Below are 16,535 nucleotides of genomic sequence, written 5' to 3'. Positions count from 1 at the left end.
TTTCTGTTTTGCTTTGTTTCTCCTGCAGGGCTTGTGAAGTTGGGGGTTCACTGTGTCACGTGTCAGAAGGTCGCGATAAAAATTGTCAACAGAGAGAAGCTCAGTGAGTCGGTGCTAATGAAGGTAATTTTCTAATGGAAGATTTAAAAAAAAGATTAAGTTCCTGGCTCCGTGTCTTCTGTTCCATGCAAAATTAATATCTTTAATTATGTATAACAAACATCCCTGTCAGTACTAGGATTATGCGGAGCATAATAACAATAATTTAGTTATGGGGGAGGTGAGGGCAGCTGAAATGAAATGGGAGAATGCCTGTGCTTTGTGCACAAAATAAACAGCTGCAGAGTTGGTGCTTCTCTGCTGGGGCCAGTGTATGTTGGGCACCTGACTTCCAGCACTACAACAGTGCCATCGTGGTACATTGCAGGCTGAGGTGTACAAATGTCAGTATGAAGAGATTTAACGGGGGCTGGTGGATCTGTTACTTGAATAGTCCTACTGCTTACTCTGCTGCATGGGTTTTCTATGGTGACTGATGTGCCAAGGTCCATGACTGCTTAAAGCTGTTGTAATTCAGTTTACAATCCACAGAGCTGTGCCATTGGAAGCCCTCAGTGTTTGTCCCCATGGTCCCAATGACTGTTAGTGTTCAGAAGAGCTTAGTTTGTTTTTTACCTAGCCTTGTGATTCTCCTCACATGAATGTCATTGATTGATCTTGGAAACCTAAAAATAAAATAAATGTATGCATAGCAGTTTATTCATGTGATTTGGTGACTAGAGAGGCTAAATTCAGCTTGATGGGAAGGAACACAACTGCACTGCAATCAACAGAATTCCGTCACACTGTCACCTGCAAATTACGCTAACATGTTTGCATGCAGTGTTGTGCACTTTATTGAGGTGACTTCCCTATATAAGCACAGAGCTTCTCTATATAAGCTCATCTTTATACTCTTGTTTCCCATATGGACTTCTGTGTCAGCTGTTTCCCAGCACAAGTATAGCAACCTTACTCAGAGCAGAAAGAAAATGGAGTGTAAGCTAATATGCAGTCAGTAAATGTTACTCAAAAAAATGTAAATTTTTTTTTTTCAGACAAGGATTCTGAAAGTTTATACTCAATTGTAACACATTCACTTTACCTTTTTGGAATTTTGTTGATGCATTCCCTCTCCTGCAGTACTGTGGATTTAAGCAGACTTCTAATGTAGATCAAAAGTTAGAATGTGAAATAGGTAAGAGAACTGTATAAATGGCAAAATCTGAATGGGACACTAAGCACTGAATATATTCCAGAGCAAAATAATATTAATATTTTTGAAAAACCTGAGCATTTTGTTTGGTGAGAGAAACTGTCTGGTATTTATATAAAACACTTCATTTACCTCACTGATTTTCAGAGTAAGAGGCAGATCACTTAGCATGGCAAAGCAATCTCTCTGCTTTAGCTGTGTTGCATTACCTCGGTTGTAGTATGAAATCTGAGTAGTGAAATGGTGTGTTAGGCCCTTGTTTACACAGCCACATGCTGGAGCGTGCCACATTTTCTGTAAGATTGTACAGCATCTTTCTCAGGAGGAAATTACACATTGCATCATGGTTCTCATTTTCAGACCCTTCTTTGTGAGATTTTCTCTTTCACGGATTCTGTTCTGTGCTCAGGAGGTTGAAATAACAGATGGGATTGAAGTGGTTCGCTCAGTTCTTACATAAATTCAGTAACCAGATGTCTTTTCAGGAATGCCCTGTGCCTGGTGGTCACAGACAGGCTCTGAGACTTCTATGTGAATTTAGAATACTGATAGCCAGTTTAATCCAGTCTGGCTTGGAGGGGAAAAGTGCTTGCAGCTTTTGGCAATCCCAGTGTAGCCATTGTGAAGCATCCAGCTTGCTGTGTGGAGCCAGCAGCCACAGGGAGATAGCCAAAAGTGAGGCCAAGTCATTGTGGTGTGGTGGCATTCCTACTTTGCAAGTCTTCCCACCAGCTTATCAGTTCCAGTGACTTTCTTTGCCAGTGGGCTGTGCAGAGCAGCACCCGGAGCCAAATGATTCAAGACCACAGCTATTCTTCCAAGCCAGGCCCAGATTGATGGATTTCTCTTTAATCCCTCCTTGGACAGAAAAGCTGGATCTGACAAACATGCACACCTGCCACATGAAGCTGTAACGGTGCAGTGGTATGGCCATTTATCCTAGAGCATAAGGCAAAAGTCTGCTCACAGTGCTTTCAACATCTAAAGTGACAGGCAGAAGCATATACAGCAGGCTGCTTTCTTTGTCATCATTATTCTGTTGTGACTTGCTTCTTGTAGCCTTCATTTCTCCAGTGTTTTTGCAGTGTTTTATTCTGTATATTCAGGGAACTGTCCCTTCTCTCTGCAGCTGCTCTTCATCTGAGCTGTGCAGAATTGAGAGGCATTTGGTAAAGTGCTTTCTAATCATAACGTTGTAGTATCGATATTTCTGGAGAGAAGAATTTGGAATTGTAGCAGCTGGTCTCAATTAGCAGAACTGCTGCTATGGAGATGATACATGGGCAGGCACAATGCAGCACAGGCTGCAGTAAATGTATCATCCAGGCACTGCCTGCCCTGTCAAGGGATGGGGCTGCTCAGTGCACACACAGCCTTTTGCTTTGTCATGCCCTGACTGCTAAATGCAGCCTGGGGAGCAGTGTTCCTTCTCCAGCTCCAGCTTGGGCCTGTCTGGGATCCTGGCTTTGGGGCAACGCTACATATGTAATTTCACAGTTGAGGGAAAAGGGTTGGTTCTGGTCTCGCTCCTGCCTTCCCTCAACTGGTAAAAGCTTAACTGGGTTTTTTCAGCGGAAGCCCCACTGATGTGGAGACCCGTGTCCTACAGTACTTCTGGCTTGCTGTGGCACAAATTGGCAGGAAAGATTTCAAAAAGCAGTGTGCTACAGGGAGCGTCTTGAGATTGAAATCTGGTTCATTAATTTCCTTGAATTACATCTGCACCACTGACAGGGAAATTAGGCCCAGAATACCAAAGTTGTCTATAAAGCAGTAAGGTTTCCTGAGCAGCCACGTTCCTACTGCTGGTTGCATCTTCAGTACCAGTACAAGCATTTGGAGTTTGACTTCAGAATATAAAGGTTAAAGCATGGTATGGCAAAAGCTCATTTGGAAAACTGAGGTGTCTCATGGGATATACTCAGAAAAGTCCTTTCTTCTCTTTACTGTCTCAGCAGTTCTCTTCCATTCCCGCCTTCCAAAGAATAAACAACAAAAAACTGACTCGTTGGTGATCCATCAGACAAATCATTGTTTGGACAGGCAGTGGTAGAAGAAGCAATGGGAGCATAAAGGGTGAAGAATGAGAAGGGGACAGCTGGCCTTGGTCTAATTACTTGAACATGCAGGCATCCTCAGGAAGCCACAGATGTCCCAGGCCTGATGACTGGAGCCCATATGTGTGCTTTGTGTCAGTGTGCCTTTTGTTTCTTCCAGTGACCTCCAGTGCTGGCCTTGAAGCAAGGCAGGTATTTCCAGGGTAGGGCTTGGGAAGAAAAGCAGTCCCACTGCTGTGGAGCACAGTTGTATCACAGGTGGTGGCTTTTGGGGAGGCTAATGAGCTCTGCTTCCAAAGAATTATGCACACAATTCTCTGTGTTCTTAACCACTGAAGGTCTTGTAGCAGTTGCTATTGGAAAGCCTTAGTTGCTTGAAATAATTGAAGGGAAGGATAGGTAGGAGAATTTAGTGTCACTTCCTACTGGACCAGACAGAATCACTTATGAAAGCATACTTGTAAATAACTACTGCTTTGCATGATCTGTTCATCATCTCTTCCTTCCTCCTGAGCTTCTACTTCAGTAAGTGTTTCTCTTCCTACTTTAGAGTCTTTCCTTCCCTCTTCATTTTCTTTCAGTTGTTCTTTTGTCTCATTTTAAGCCATTTGTTCCTCATTCTCTTCCATTCTGTGACATCTTCCTTTTTTCTGCTTTCCCTCTTTTGCTACAGAAAGTCATGTAATAGCTGTCATTGTTTGTTGCAAAAACTGCTGAAATGCAGCATTTCTGGTTAAGGTGTTTCCTTGAATTCCATAGATCCCAAGTAAAAAACTTTCTAAATTGTGTGCAATTTCTAAACTATCTGATAAAGAAAACAATCAGAGGGCGTGTTTTATAAGACTATGGGGAATTAGTTTATTAAAGAGAAAGCTAAGACATAGCTTAATTGTAGTCTGTAAATACTGATAGAGAGGATAGGCATGTGATAACAGAGGATATTACAGTCTGGGGTATAAAAAGCTCATTGGAAACTAATAGTTGTAAGCTGTTGGTAGATTGCATGTAGAAATACTAGGCCTGTTTGACCACTGGATGAAGTTACTAATTGGAACATGCCACCCAAAGCTCTGGTAAGTTTTTCTCCTGAAAGACAATTAAACTTCATCTTGCACTGCAGTGTTTTTTTCTAAAGACCGACATCCTAGTTTAACTTCAGATGCTGGACTTGAAGCAGGAATAGTTGGTTTCCTGATCTGTGCTATGCATTAGCTCTGATCAGATCAATGCAACAGCCTCTCTGGCCTGAAAATCTATGGAGCAGGGAATTCCAATCACACACTTGAAATCTGTGAGAGGTCCCATATCTCTATCTGGGGCATAAAGAGATGCGCTTGTGCTAGTTGTCTGTAGAGGCAGAAACTTAGCCTTCCCCAAATAAATTTAAAGAAGACAATACGTGATAACAGCAGCTTCTACTTGGAATACCTTATTTTCAGACTTTTAAAAGAACAGACTGTGCTATTGGGTGACCTAGCTGTCCTCAACTGCTGACTGCAGGCTGGTCTACAGAAGTCATTACCAGAATATCAGACCAGTATCAGGGAGGAGTTAAATCTGAGGCAGAAGTGGACTGAAGTTGGTTCAAGTTCAGCTTTGATCACAACAAGGGCAGTTTCCCTGACACTAACAAAGCCAAACTCACCAACACCAAACCTCAATTCCACCAAATCGATATTTTTTTCTGATGTATTCAATAGTGGCCTAATTGTTTCCCAGCTGCAGTATTTAGGAGTTTTGCTATTGATTGCAGTGGAAATGGTGTTAAGCTGTTGCTGAATCCCACTGAAGTACCTCTAGCATTGTGTACAAATGAACAAAGAGACAAGGCCATGGGATATCCTCAGTGAAATTATTTTAAAGTACTCTAGAATATTGGCATAGGAGATTTTGGACATGGTTATATTAAAAATAGCAAATGGGAGGGAAATTAATTCTATTTATTAAAAAGAAGTACCAAGGAAAAGGCTTTAAAGAATTCATCAAACTTTCCAGGACTTCCTGATTAAGGAGCACTGTGCTAACTTGCTGACACTCATCTATTATTCTTCTAATTGGCTGGCATATTGCTGTGAGAAGAAAATAACCCAGAGGACCTTGTACTTGTGGCAAAAAAAAAAAAGATGAAAGTATAAAGGAAATTAAATCTCCCCAAAGCATGTACATGCTCATATTTTCACTTGCTCTTGAACATGTAGGTTTCAATGTATAAATGAGTGCATTCACACTCTCATCCTTATTGTGGTTTATCTTTAACCTGGAGCATTACCACATGCTTGCCAGCTCTTAGCCCTGGAAGAGAGCAGATTAGAAGTGTGTGACATGCACAGGCACTGAGCAAACTGCAGGAATGATTGGCAGCCATCAAAGACCAGGAGCACACAAACGCAGGCTTAGCCCCTGTGTCTGTGACCCTTGTTCATATTCTAGTAGCAACCCAGCTAGCACAGCACAGCATCCTGTCTGCACGTCTCTCTTCTGAGTTCAATCGGATAAAAAAGCATCTTGCAATATGAAAAATACAGGCAAAATAAAAGGGACATTTTTTTTTCCCCCTGGCTCCCTCCTGCTAGAGGGAGTTTGGGATTAGGAATCTGTTACTGAATGTATAATGCAGAGTGTTTTGTTTTAAACTGGAGCTGGTGGGGAGTATTGAAAGCCTGTTCACTTGTCATCTGTTTGAGCATTTAAAGAAGGTGGGTAATTGTGTTTTCCTTCAGAGAATGACTCTCCGCCTCCACTTTCCACCACACATACAAGGAACACAGTTAGAGGTATTCTTAAAGAAGGAAATCAAACGGGAATCACGAGCACATGGTGTACCTGTCAGAGGAACAAACCTGTCAAGTGTGCATAGTGCCTTTTGCTTTCTAAAGTTAGCATGATCAATTGAGGCATTTGGGCAAGCTATTAAAGTAATTGGCCTTTTACAGCAGTCTGGCTCAAACCTCTGTTGTACCCAACATGTTCTACCCACGGCCTTGTGTGTGCAAACACAGAGACATAGACAGTCTACCACCCTAATGTGATGGCTTGGTCATGCAGCAGTAAATGTCCCTCATGAGCCCAGACCAGAGCTAGCTGAACTCGAGGAGTGCTTTTTGCATTCATTTCACTTGTTCATAACCATAATGCCTAGATGGGAAGTAACTGCTCCTGGAGATGAGACATGTCAATGTGCACAGCAGTCCAGTCCTCATCCACCTGTGAAGCTTCTGTCAATAATAAGCCTGTGAAATCCCTTTCTGTTCAGCTTTGACTGTTTCCACTGTAATTGCACTGTCCTTGCACTTGGAGTGAGACTGACCACAGTTTAACTTCACATTGCTTCTCCTACTAAAGCTTCTGTGAATTCTCCTCTTCCATTGCCAAAGCTTAATTTTATCAAAAGATGTTGGTTGGCTGAAGAGTTTTCTCTGAAATAACTTTGTGTTAATGAACTCCTGATATATCTGAGTCTAGGTTTCTTTTGAACTGTCTGTATTTGTAGCAGGCTGGTGACGAGTCCTCTTTGCTTTTTCCCCAGCAGAGACCCTGTAAGTCCTCCCTGTTCAGGACTCCCACTACCTCTGAGCCTGACGTTATCATGCCAAGTTGTTGGAAGCCTTGAGACAGGCTCCAAGAGCCCACAGCTTTGGGGCAGACCCACCATCCCCAGCTAGAAAGATGCGTCCCTACACCACATGTGGGAGTGGTAGAAGGCACTGGGATCCTCAGCTGTTGTCAGGCTCAAGGCTCGTTTTTTTCGGAAAGGACAAGCAGTAGGCATTACCCTGAAAGGCATGGGGTAAAGGGTGAAAAGACTTCTCACTCCATTTACATTGGTTTGCATTTCACATTCCAGAATCTTGTCTGGAAGGCTTTTAGTTCTTTTTTTTTTCTTTCATCTTGGGAAGAGAACCAGTGGCATCAGAACAGCTCTAGCAGTAATGGGACATAAACCCTTGATTAGATTCACTGAGACCTCAGTTGGTTCAGGTGTTTAACCCTGCATCATGTAGAATAAACAATTAGATTCACTGAGACCTCAGTTGGTTCAGGTGTTTAACCCTGCATCATCATGTAGAATAAACGCCATAAATACCAGTACACTGATCCATGCCAATCAAGGGATGTGGTCCATTCCTCTATGTAGTAGGCAAACCATTTGAGTGAAGACTTTGTTCAAAGATTATCTTAAATTTTTGCTGAAACAACTGAATGGTGCCTTGTACACCAGCACTACCTTTCTGTAAGAAGCATTTCTTAGCACTGCTTAGTGTATGAGCTTCCGAGCTCAAAAGAAAAATGTCCCTTAATGCTTGTTTAACTGGTACAACTGAGAGCCAAGAACTATCCTTGCACTGTCATTTAGGGGATACATGCTTTGCATGCTTCTGTCCAACATGAACAATTTGCTGATCATTTGTTAAGTACAAACCAGGCCTTACTCAGTCTATTCCCTGCAGTTTGTGCTGTTAAGTAGTTGGCACAAATTTAGGAAAAATCTGGGAAGGCCCAATCCCAGTGCAATGAACTGTTAGTTCCAGAGCTGTCAGATGGAGCTCGGTGCACTGTGCTGTGTTTGCTGGGTTTGCTCTGCTGCTGTTAGAGCGTGTTGGTCTCTGTAGTGGTGAGTTTTTAGATATTTGAGCATTTTCTCTTTTACCAGGTGCTATTTTTCAACTTGCTGCCTTGCCTTCTGGCATCCTGAGGTGCTGTATCTACAGCTGGCATGGATTTAACACACTGATCTGTTCATGAAGAGCCTTCCCCTGCTGTGGATGCACACACCACACAGAGGAGACTCCCAAGTTTTAGTTCAAAATGGTGTTTCATGTCCAACTCCAGGAGAATTTTCCAGGTGTGCCAATACTGAGAGAGCCCAAGCCCAGCTACCACACAGTGACAAAAATTGCAGTCATAGCATGGTTGATTTTTCTCCAAGGTGGGAGCAGAAATCGCCAATACTGAGAGAGCCCAAGCCCAGCTACCACACAGTGACAAAAATTGCAATCATAGCCTGGTTTTTCTCCAAGGTGGGAGCAGAAATGGCTGCTTTGTCAGAACACCTGGTATTCCTGAATCCTGTGGTCTAATGGAACATGTTGTGCTCAGCTGCATGGGGAGGCAGCAGCAAAGGCTTTGTCTTGTGTGAGGGGTAATGGAGATGTTACCTTAATTCTCTACAAACCATAGGAAGGTGAGATTGAGTTTAATCTTGCATCTCTTGCAGTCTCTCAGCATGCAGCATTTGCTCGAGAACATCTCTTTTTATAACATCATGCATTGTCCCTAGTGGAAACAGTGACTTTTTTAAAAGTGACAAGAAATTCTGGGGTGCAGGCTGGCTTTTTCAAGAACACTTTGTGAAATCTCAATCGGGCACCCAAAATCATTACCCTTTCAGGAAATTTGGGACTGGTGCTCCATATTATGCTAAAATGAACACCTTCAAAGTCTGGTTTTAGAGCATTTTGGTAAGGCAGTGGTGAGTAGCTGTCAACACTCAAGGAGAAAGATCTGGCCTCGTTCCTGGCATATATACCACAGACACAAGCATTCTTCTATTGCAGCTCTCCCAAGTACCTCCTCTTCTGTACATTGAGTAGGAAACTTGTGAGGAAATGTCACTGGTGCAAGGCGTAACACAACAGAGTGCAGCTCTGTAGTTTTTTTCCACTTTGGGGTTTCCTGTTGGTCCACGAGACAAACATTCTTTATCACCTGTAAGTTTCAAATGCAGATATAGCTACAAATAATAGCATTATGTATAAACCATGTTTCATCTCAAGTCTTTCCATAAGGAATTGGGCTGTGAATTTTACCTTATTCCTCCAGTTCCTAATAGCTTTTTGCACCCTTCTGTACATCTCTATATATCAACTGTAATCAAGCCTAGAAGATCTAAAATGAAGAGGAGTCACCAGAATATGCAAAAACCATTATAACAAATGTATCAGGAGATGGGGATTGTGTTACTAGTTTTCTTCATTGTACCTGAAACAGGTTTTCAACAGTCATTATACAAAAATATAGTTGTCTCATAAGAATTCCTGATAGATTACATTTTACAGTGTTCTGGAAGTCTGGTTACACTGTCAGAAATGTCACCATGGATTCTTATAATAGACTGGAGTTTATTATTGTTCTGTGGTCAAAAATCTGGTGTGCTTTTCTTGGTCTGTGTGTGTAGATGGTCCAGCAGAAAGAACTTGCTGTCAGTAGAGGGAAATTTCCTCCATCTGTAAAATAATTTAGCATAAAGTTCTTTTTTAGAGATCTTTCTTCTTATATTTCCTTCCTAATACCATGAAATAAATCCCCTCAGTCTAATGTTCTTATCTCTTTTCTTTGATGAAATTCCTCTCTTCACTCCTGCTCCCTCATCTGCCCCTGAATTTCCTTCCTAAATCCTTTCTGTCCTTTGCTAACCTCCTGCTGTCCCCCACCGTCCACTGCAGCACTTCCAAAGGAAAGGCACACACAGAAAGAGAGTGCATATTATCCTCCAGGTATTATAGGTTCCTTTTATCCTCATTTCCACCTCTTAAATCAATTCCTGATTTATCAAATCCAGAAAATAAAAACATTTACTTAAGAACAAATGGCTAAGGTCATTGGACAGAGGGCAGTGTGGCACACAGCTGTTCTCACAGTCATTTGGGGTTGTGTTTTCACTTCCTTTTCCTCTAGGAGTGTAAGCTGTGAGTTTAGCAGCCACAGAGGAACTTGAAGTAGGAAGTAGTCTTGTGGAGATACCTCAGAGTACCAGCCCCCTTCTAGGCAGCACTGCAGTCAAACTGGAAAGTTGGTTGCTCTGTAGTACCAGAATATCCCCAGCAGATTAGACAAGGTACGTGTGCCCTGCTCCGTTGACTAAATTTATCTATTTATCAGCATAAAAAAATGTCTTTCAGAGGGACTGACATGCAAATCCAGCAACTGGTAGAAAAAGATCTAAATACTGCCTATAACAGTAAAAGAAAACCTCTCCAAGATCTGTTAGCATCAAATCCTTCATTTTTGAGGAGAAGTGCTGTCCTTGCCTTCCTGCAGGGCTGGTAGTGGTGAGAACACTTTTAGGAAAAAGCAGCACTTTGCAGTGCCCAAGGACATGGTGCGTGCTTGGTGCTGGGCAACAGCCACTTGCTGCTGGTGCACCTAGAGGGTGTGTTTTTCTTTTGGCCGTCCTGCTAACTGACCTGGTTTTTTGGCAGACACCAATGATTTAGTGTTTCTCTGTATTTGTTTGGCTGCGGATGCTGCTCAATACAGATTGAGCCAGGGTTCAGACTCTCAAATGTCAAGTCTGGGGCTGATGACATACTGCCTCAGGAAGAGAGGAGATATTAAGGATGAAGAAATCTAAGACAGATTGTTAGTGTGCAGGAGTGAAATATTGGACAAATGTGCAGAATCATAGAAACAAGCATTGGAAGGGACCTCTGAGGGTTTGTGTAGTCCATCCTCCCACTCAAACAAGGACTGCTGTTGCCATGGGTCGGCTGTAGCTTTGTCTGTCTTGGTTCTGAAAACCTTGAGGGACTGAGATTCATCAGCTTCCCTGGACAGCCTGTTTCAGTGCTGCATTGCACTCCTAGTGGTTTAATTCATCCCTAATATCTAACCTGAACCCCAGTGCAGATGTGAGGAGAGAGATTGACCAACTATTGTGGCTGTTGCTTCCAGCAATAAATAAACTTGTGTCAGTCATCAAATAAAGACTTCAAGCAATTTTTAAAAAAAAATCTATAGGAGCTGAAAGAAGAAACACTTTGGACCTGTGGAGACAGCACTGTATGTTGCAGCCTTATGGCAGAAACAACTGATCAGTGAAGTTAGGAGTCATGCCACAAAAATTTCGTATGAAAAGTGTCAGCAAAATCAAAATTATTGTGTAAAAAAGAATCAACAGGCCAGCATGCAAAGAATGGGGGTCTCAACAGCTGAAAAAAAACATAGTAAGAAGTGGGTTTAGGACTGGTTCAAAGGCTGCTTTACTGAGGGGATGCTGAGGCTTAAGCAGCCTAAAGGAACTCATGGTAATGATCACGTTTCATTTTTGGTTTGAATACCAACAAGAGAGCAACCACATTAGCAGGCAATGGAGGAATACTGTCTTGGAGCCTGCCTGGACACTTGAGAGGTGAGATCTGTGAGATGTAACACTGGAAGTAAGATCACAAGTGCATTGGACTGGAATAAAGGGCATGATAACCGAATCTCTGTGATTTAAGTGTTAGATACAAATCAAATTCTAGATATAGACAAGTTCTGTGGGTATAGTTTGAGGAACAGCTAGCAGACGATAGATGAAATAATTAACATATTGACATACCTTCACTGCACTTCTAAAGAGGTCTTAGCTATTTCTGACTCTTTCATTTCTCACTCTCTCAAATTGCTGGTTCTCTCAGAGACTTGACCTCCATCATCTATCATCCCTCCAGCTGTCCCTTTCATTACAGTTTCTATTTATCTTCCACTTGTTTTCCAGGTGCAGATCATTAGAAATGCTTATTTTTGCACATTTTTTGAACAGCAATACCATTTGTACAATTCCTAATTTCTTCCTTATTGCTATAACTGTCTGCTACTCCTGGAAATACAATTTTCTTCTCTTGTTTTGATTCTGAGTTTTCTATGTACCACTCCTTAGATTACCCCTCAGCCATCCTTCTTTACAGCTATAATCCCCTCTGGTAGTTCTGTATCCTCAGGCCTTTAGCTGTGAGATCCTAATACTCATATATATGCCTTAGAAACTTTCATTCATCTTTTCTTCAAAACCTTTTTAAACTTAAAGAAAGCTAAATATATGCCTTAGAAACTTTCATTCATCTTTTCTGCAAAAGCTTTTAAACTTAAAGAAAGCTATGGGTTGTGTGCAACCTGAAATAAGATGCCACAATCCTGCCATCATTGTCTAACAATCTGATACCTGCTCTCTGACCTTCAGTAGGGCAGAATTTAACACAGCCTCATTTAAATAAAGTGCTGTAAATAGCCAGTCAGAATCACCAGGTCCTTTATTTGCATATGCAGATATGTTTTTTTCAAAGTTGCAATGTCTCAGCCAGGATATATCAGCACTTCAGGCATTATTTTTATGGTCAGGAGTACTAATGCCTAGACCTGCAGCACACAATGTAATGGGAGATTTGGGACAGCCAAGCAGAATTCAGGGCATGGCAAAAAGGCTGTCTTGATAGATTTAATACATATATTGATGTTTAGATAACGTAAGCTTAGAGCCTATACTTAATACATATAGAAATTAAGAATGTGTTTTAAGATTTTATGGGCCAGGCATGTTCCTGAGAATATGTTTCAATGAATTCATTTTCATTATGAGATTCAGGAAGCTAATGATGCAGTAATTGAAATATGAGGATTGCTCCTGGATGCATCAGAATGTATTGGTGGGAATTTTTAAATGGATTTAGTAGACAATAGATGACAGGTATTTATTGCCTGGTGAACAAGTGGCATATGACATAATTCTGCTACTCATCATGGAAATAATTTTCATTAATTTTCAATTGAGACTTTTGTGGCTCAAAATGCATATAAAATATGCTAGTCTAATCTCCGTTATCATAAGAGGATTCTACTCCTGTTGGATTCAGCAGAACTGCAGCTAATTTCTGCAGGAGTTCTTTTTATGCTGTGTCATCCCTGAGATAAAGCTCAGAGGCTCCCTGATCCTCTTGCTGTGATAAATAATTTTTGCTCACCCACGGGCATTTTCACTCCACCCATTTTATGCATTTTCCAAGCCATAACCTCCTTCTTCTCAAACAGATGATTTGATTTTAGTTCATTTTATTTTTAAGCGATTTCCCGAGAACGGGACGGATTTCCATGCATGCAGAATGACTGCTAAACTGAATCCTCATTATAGTAACATCAAGTGGCTGGTTTAAACTGCTGACCACCCATCTGAGTCATTATGCTAAATGTTCTTTGCTCCTGGGCACCTCCCTCTCTGTGCATGCCACAGTGATGTGAGAAGGAGCACAGAGCTTCCAATGGGATCCTGACGTCTCACCCAAAGCACCAAGGGGCATGGACTGCATGGCTTTGTAAATTAATCTCTTCCCACAGACTTGAATTCACCCCATGGGCCTGCTGGTGCAGTGCAGTCACAAAAATACACAGATGAGAAAAGTGGAGTAGAGCTAGAATAAGTTGTAATCGGTTGCTTGTAAATGTGCATGTATAGTTTAGAAACTGCACCTTTGAAAAAGCAGTGTGCACATGGCATGGACCATAAATGGATTCCTAAAATATAGTGCAGCATAGAACATACCCAGTGTATTATACCTGATGGTACCTGTATGGCTGCAGTTCCCATGGAGGATGTGTGACTGCTTCGTGAAAAGCCAGCTTTGGAGGCAGCAAAGACCACAATGTTGTGTCAGAGGGGCTGTTGTCCTTCAGCCATGCACAGTTTCAAAACCTAAGGTGGCCCGTTTTTCCCCGTTTGTGTAGTAATTTGCCTTTCATTCCTCTGTGCTGTTGCATGCACCCTGGTAAGTCTGGCACTTGCTTTGGGATGTGTGCTGGCCATCTGCTACAAGGTATGTGTAAGTATGTGCATACAGTGCTTTCAGCAGGGCTGCCTTCTTTTGGGCCTTGTTAGGTACAGGATCTGGAAGGACCCTGCCCAGGTGAGACCCTTCAGCTCCTCAACATGTTGGGCTGCAGTCTTAGTGGATTCCCAGCACTTTCAGGGAATTAGCTCCACAGAATAGGTTAGCTGGAAAGTATATTTAGCCTAAAAGCTAAGTAGGAAACCCAAGGGAAAACAGACTTTGTGGCAGCTGTTTTCTCTCCCCTGGACTGCTCTGTTTTCACTTTGTACTGTAACTCTCTCTCTTGCCCTCAGTTAACCAGTTCTTGATACCTGCCCAACTTTGCAAAATCAACCACTTAATCACAGACAAAGGCTGAACTTTCTTCTGCCTGGAACAGTTCAGCCTCTGAGCCTTTGGTTCTGTGTGTCTTTCTCTTCACCTGCTTTTGCATTTCCCCAGCTCTGCAATCAAACTTGTTTAAAACATTTTAAAGCTTAGTGCATTTCTGTTCCATATTATTTCCTATAATGATAAATTAGCATGAGTGGAAAATGGGGTCAGTTTTCTGGTTTCATGTAAGGAGTCCTAGGCTGCAACATTATAAATTATTACTTTAGAAAACCTGGAGCTGCTGGTGGGGAGAGACCATGCAGGTTTCAGCTTTGAAGCAGGCTGAGGCTACTTATTGCCTTGCTTTGTTACAGTATTCATATATCCATAAGAAACAGTGAAAATTCTGCTCCCTGTCTCACCTGTGCTCTAGTTCTAGTTTGATAACATATCTGCAGCTCATTTCCATTATTTTCCTTTTCATTCACCTTCCACTACAAGTTGAATAAATGATACACTTAACTGACTGTTTCATCCTTTTCTGCTAGCCTTACTCTTTTTTTTTTTGTGCAAATAACAGATCAGACTTTCCAAGTAGTTCTTCGTGTCACTAGAGTGTCAGAAATACAGTGAGTGACTAACTGGACTACCAGAAGCCTTCTTTTTTTTTTGTGCAAATAACAGATCAGACTTTCCAAGTAGTTCTTCACGTCACTACAGTGTCAGAAATACAGTGAGTGACTACCTGGACTACCAGAAGTCTTTTTTCTTGTTTGGGCTTCATGTGGCAATCCCATCCCAGCTAAGACTTCCAGTGTTGTGGAAAACTATTCTCTTGCAAGGTTTCACAACCATTGATTTTCCTGTAGTGAATTTTCTTTAATTTCTGGCTTCCCCTCCTCATTTACTAACTTGTGACCAGTCCCTTCTTCCATTCTCTTGTATCCCAGGGCTCTGTTTCAAGTGTTAAGCACCTTGGGAAGTCTCTTCTGGGAATGTTTTCTGTCAAAGCCAGTCGACAGCTGCAGGTTGCATAACTCGCAGTCTGGCCCAATGTGCCTTTTCTTAGGAAAACAAGACAAAGCAGATGCCAGAAACAGGTCATTGTTTTATGATCTGCAGGGCTACCTGCTGTCTGCAGCCACGCTTTATGTTACTGTAGCACAGTGCTCTCTGTTTCGGAGGAGCCCTGAGCTGGAGAAGGAGAGGTGTGCTGGGAGATACCAGCCCTGAGCTTTGGGAGGTCCCAAAGCAGTTACTTCCCAGGTACCTTCTGCCTTTTTACTGGTTCTGGTTCTCATTTGGGACTTCAGGAGTTTCAGCCAGAATTGTGTGGATACACGGGCAATATCCACAGTGTTGAGAACTCTTCTCCACATCTTCTTCTATTATTCTGGTAAAGCTCTTGCAGTATGGAGCCAGCAAGAGTAGCTTGATGGAAGCGAACTATAACCATTGCTGCCTTCTCCTCCTTTTCTCTACTGATATGGGCATATAACCATGCTTTCTTATCACTCAGTTATTTTAAGGTCTTGAAAGCTGGACTAAACATAGTTTCCCAAAATAAGAAGAGTAGGCTTGGTGTTGATGTGTAGCAATTCATAAAAGCAGAGCAGTAACCAGCTTTCCCATTTCAACTCTCCTGTTGCGTATGAATTTTAGAGACAGGGCTCAATAAAGCTCTTATTTATGTACAATGTTTATCATTTGCTATTTGATTTAGGGATCTCCCAGTCATCTCATCTGCAATACAAGGCTCTGCTTTGCAGAGTTTATCACTACAATCAGAAGGCAGCTCCTCTCCAAAAAAAGCTTGCCTGTGACCTTGAGTGTTCTTGCTGTTGTTAGATGCTTGTGTAGGTTTCCTGAGGAGTTGGAAGAGGCAATTTTGCAGTATGATTCTGCTTCTAAATGTGTCTGTAAAAACCAATGGTATTTTAGGTTTTCCTGTTTGTTGTTGGGTTTTTTTCTCCATGCTTTGTAGCTCAAATTTGTCCAAGCTTGCAAGTGAGAAAAAGGATCTTCCATTTGCTTGTTTCAGAGACTCACTTTCTTGGTAGAGGTACCTGGAGGGGAGGCTTTCACATCTGAAGGTCAGTTGTTTAGGAACCAAAGCAGGTATTACTCCTGCCATGAGAGTGCTTACTCTGCAAGGATGGTAGGAGTGTTTAAACCTTGTTTGTGCCATTTGGCTACGCAGAATTGTCTACGAATGCTCAGCAGGGAGCAGGAGGAGGTTCTTTTAGAGCTGTGCCAGCCGCACTGTGAAAATGCTTACGCAATACCAGCTCAGCACTGCTGTTGGGAATAGAGCCTTGCTCGTTCCTCTCA

At 42.0% G+C, this 16,535-nt stretch overlaps 1 protein-coding gene across 13 annotated transcripts in view; it reads left to right on the top strand.

Moving 5' to 3' along the window:
• BRSK2 (BR serine/threonine kinase 2) overlaps positions 1–16,535 on the top strand; it is a 307,128-nt gene that overhangs the window by 152,963 nt on the left and 137,630 nt on the right. For all 13 annotated transcript variants that reach the window (XM_039728379.1, XM_039728383.1, XM_039728381.1 and 10 more), the window contains exon 2: positions 29–123. In XM_039728379.1, the coding sequence (XP_039584313.1) occupies positions 29–123 (95 nt within the window). The remainder of the gene's footprint in view (positions 1–28; positions 124–16,535) is intronic.

This window comes from Passer montanus, unplaced genomic scaffold (genome assembly GCF_014805655.1).
Source record: "Passer montanus isolate IOZ18808 unplaced genomic scaffold, ASM1480565v1 scaffold65, whole genome shotgun sequence".
NCBI lineage: Eukaryota > Metazoa > Chordata > Aves > Passeriformes > Passeridae > Passer > Passer montanus.
The sequence above is the reverse complement of the archived record's forward strand: the minus strand, read 5'-3'. Positions and strand labels throughout refer to the sequence as shown.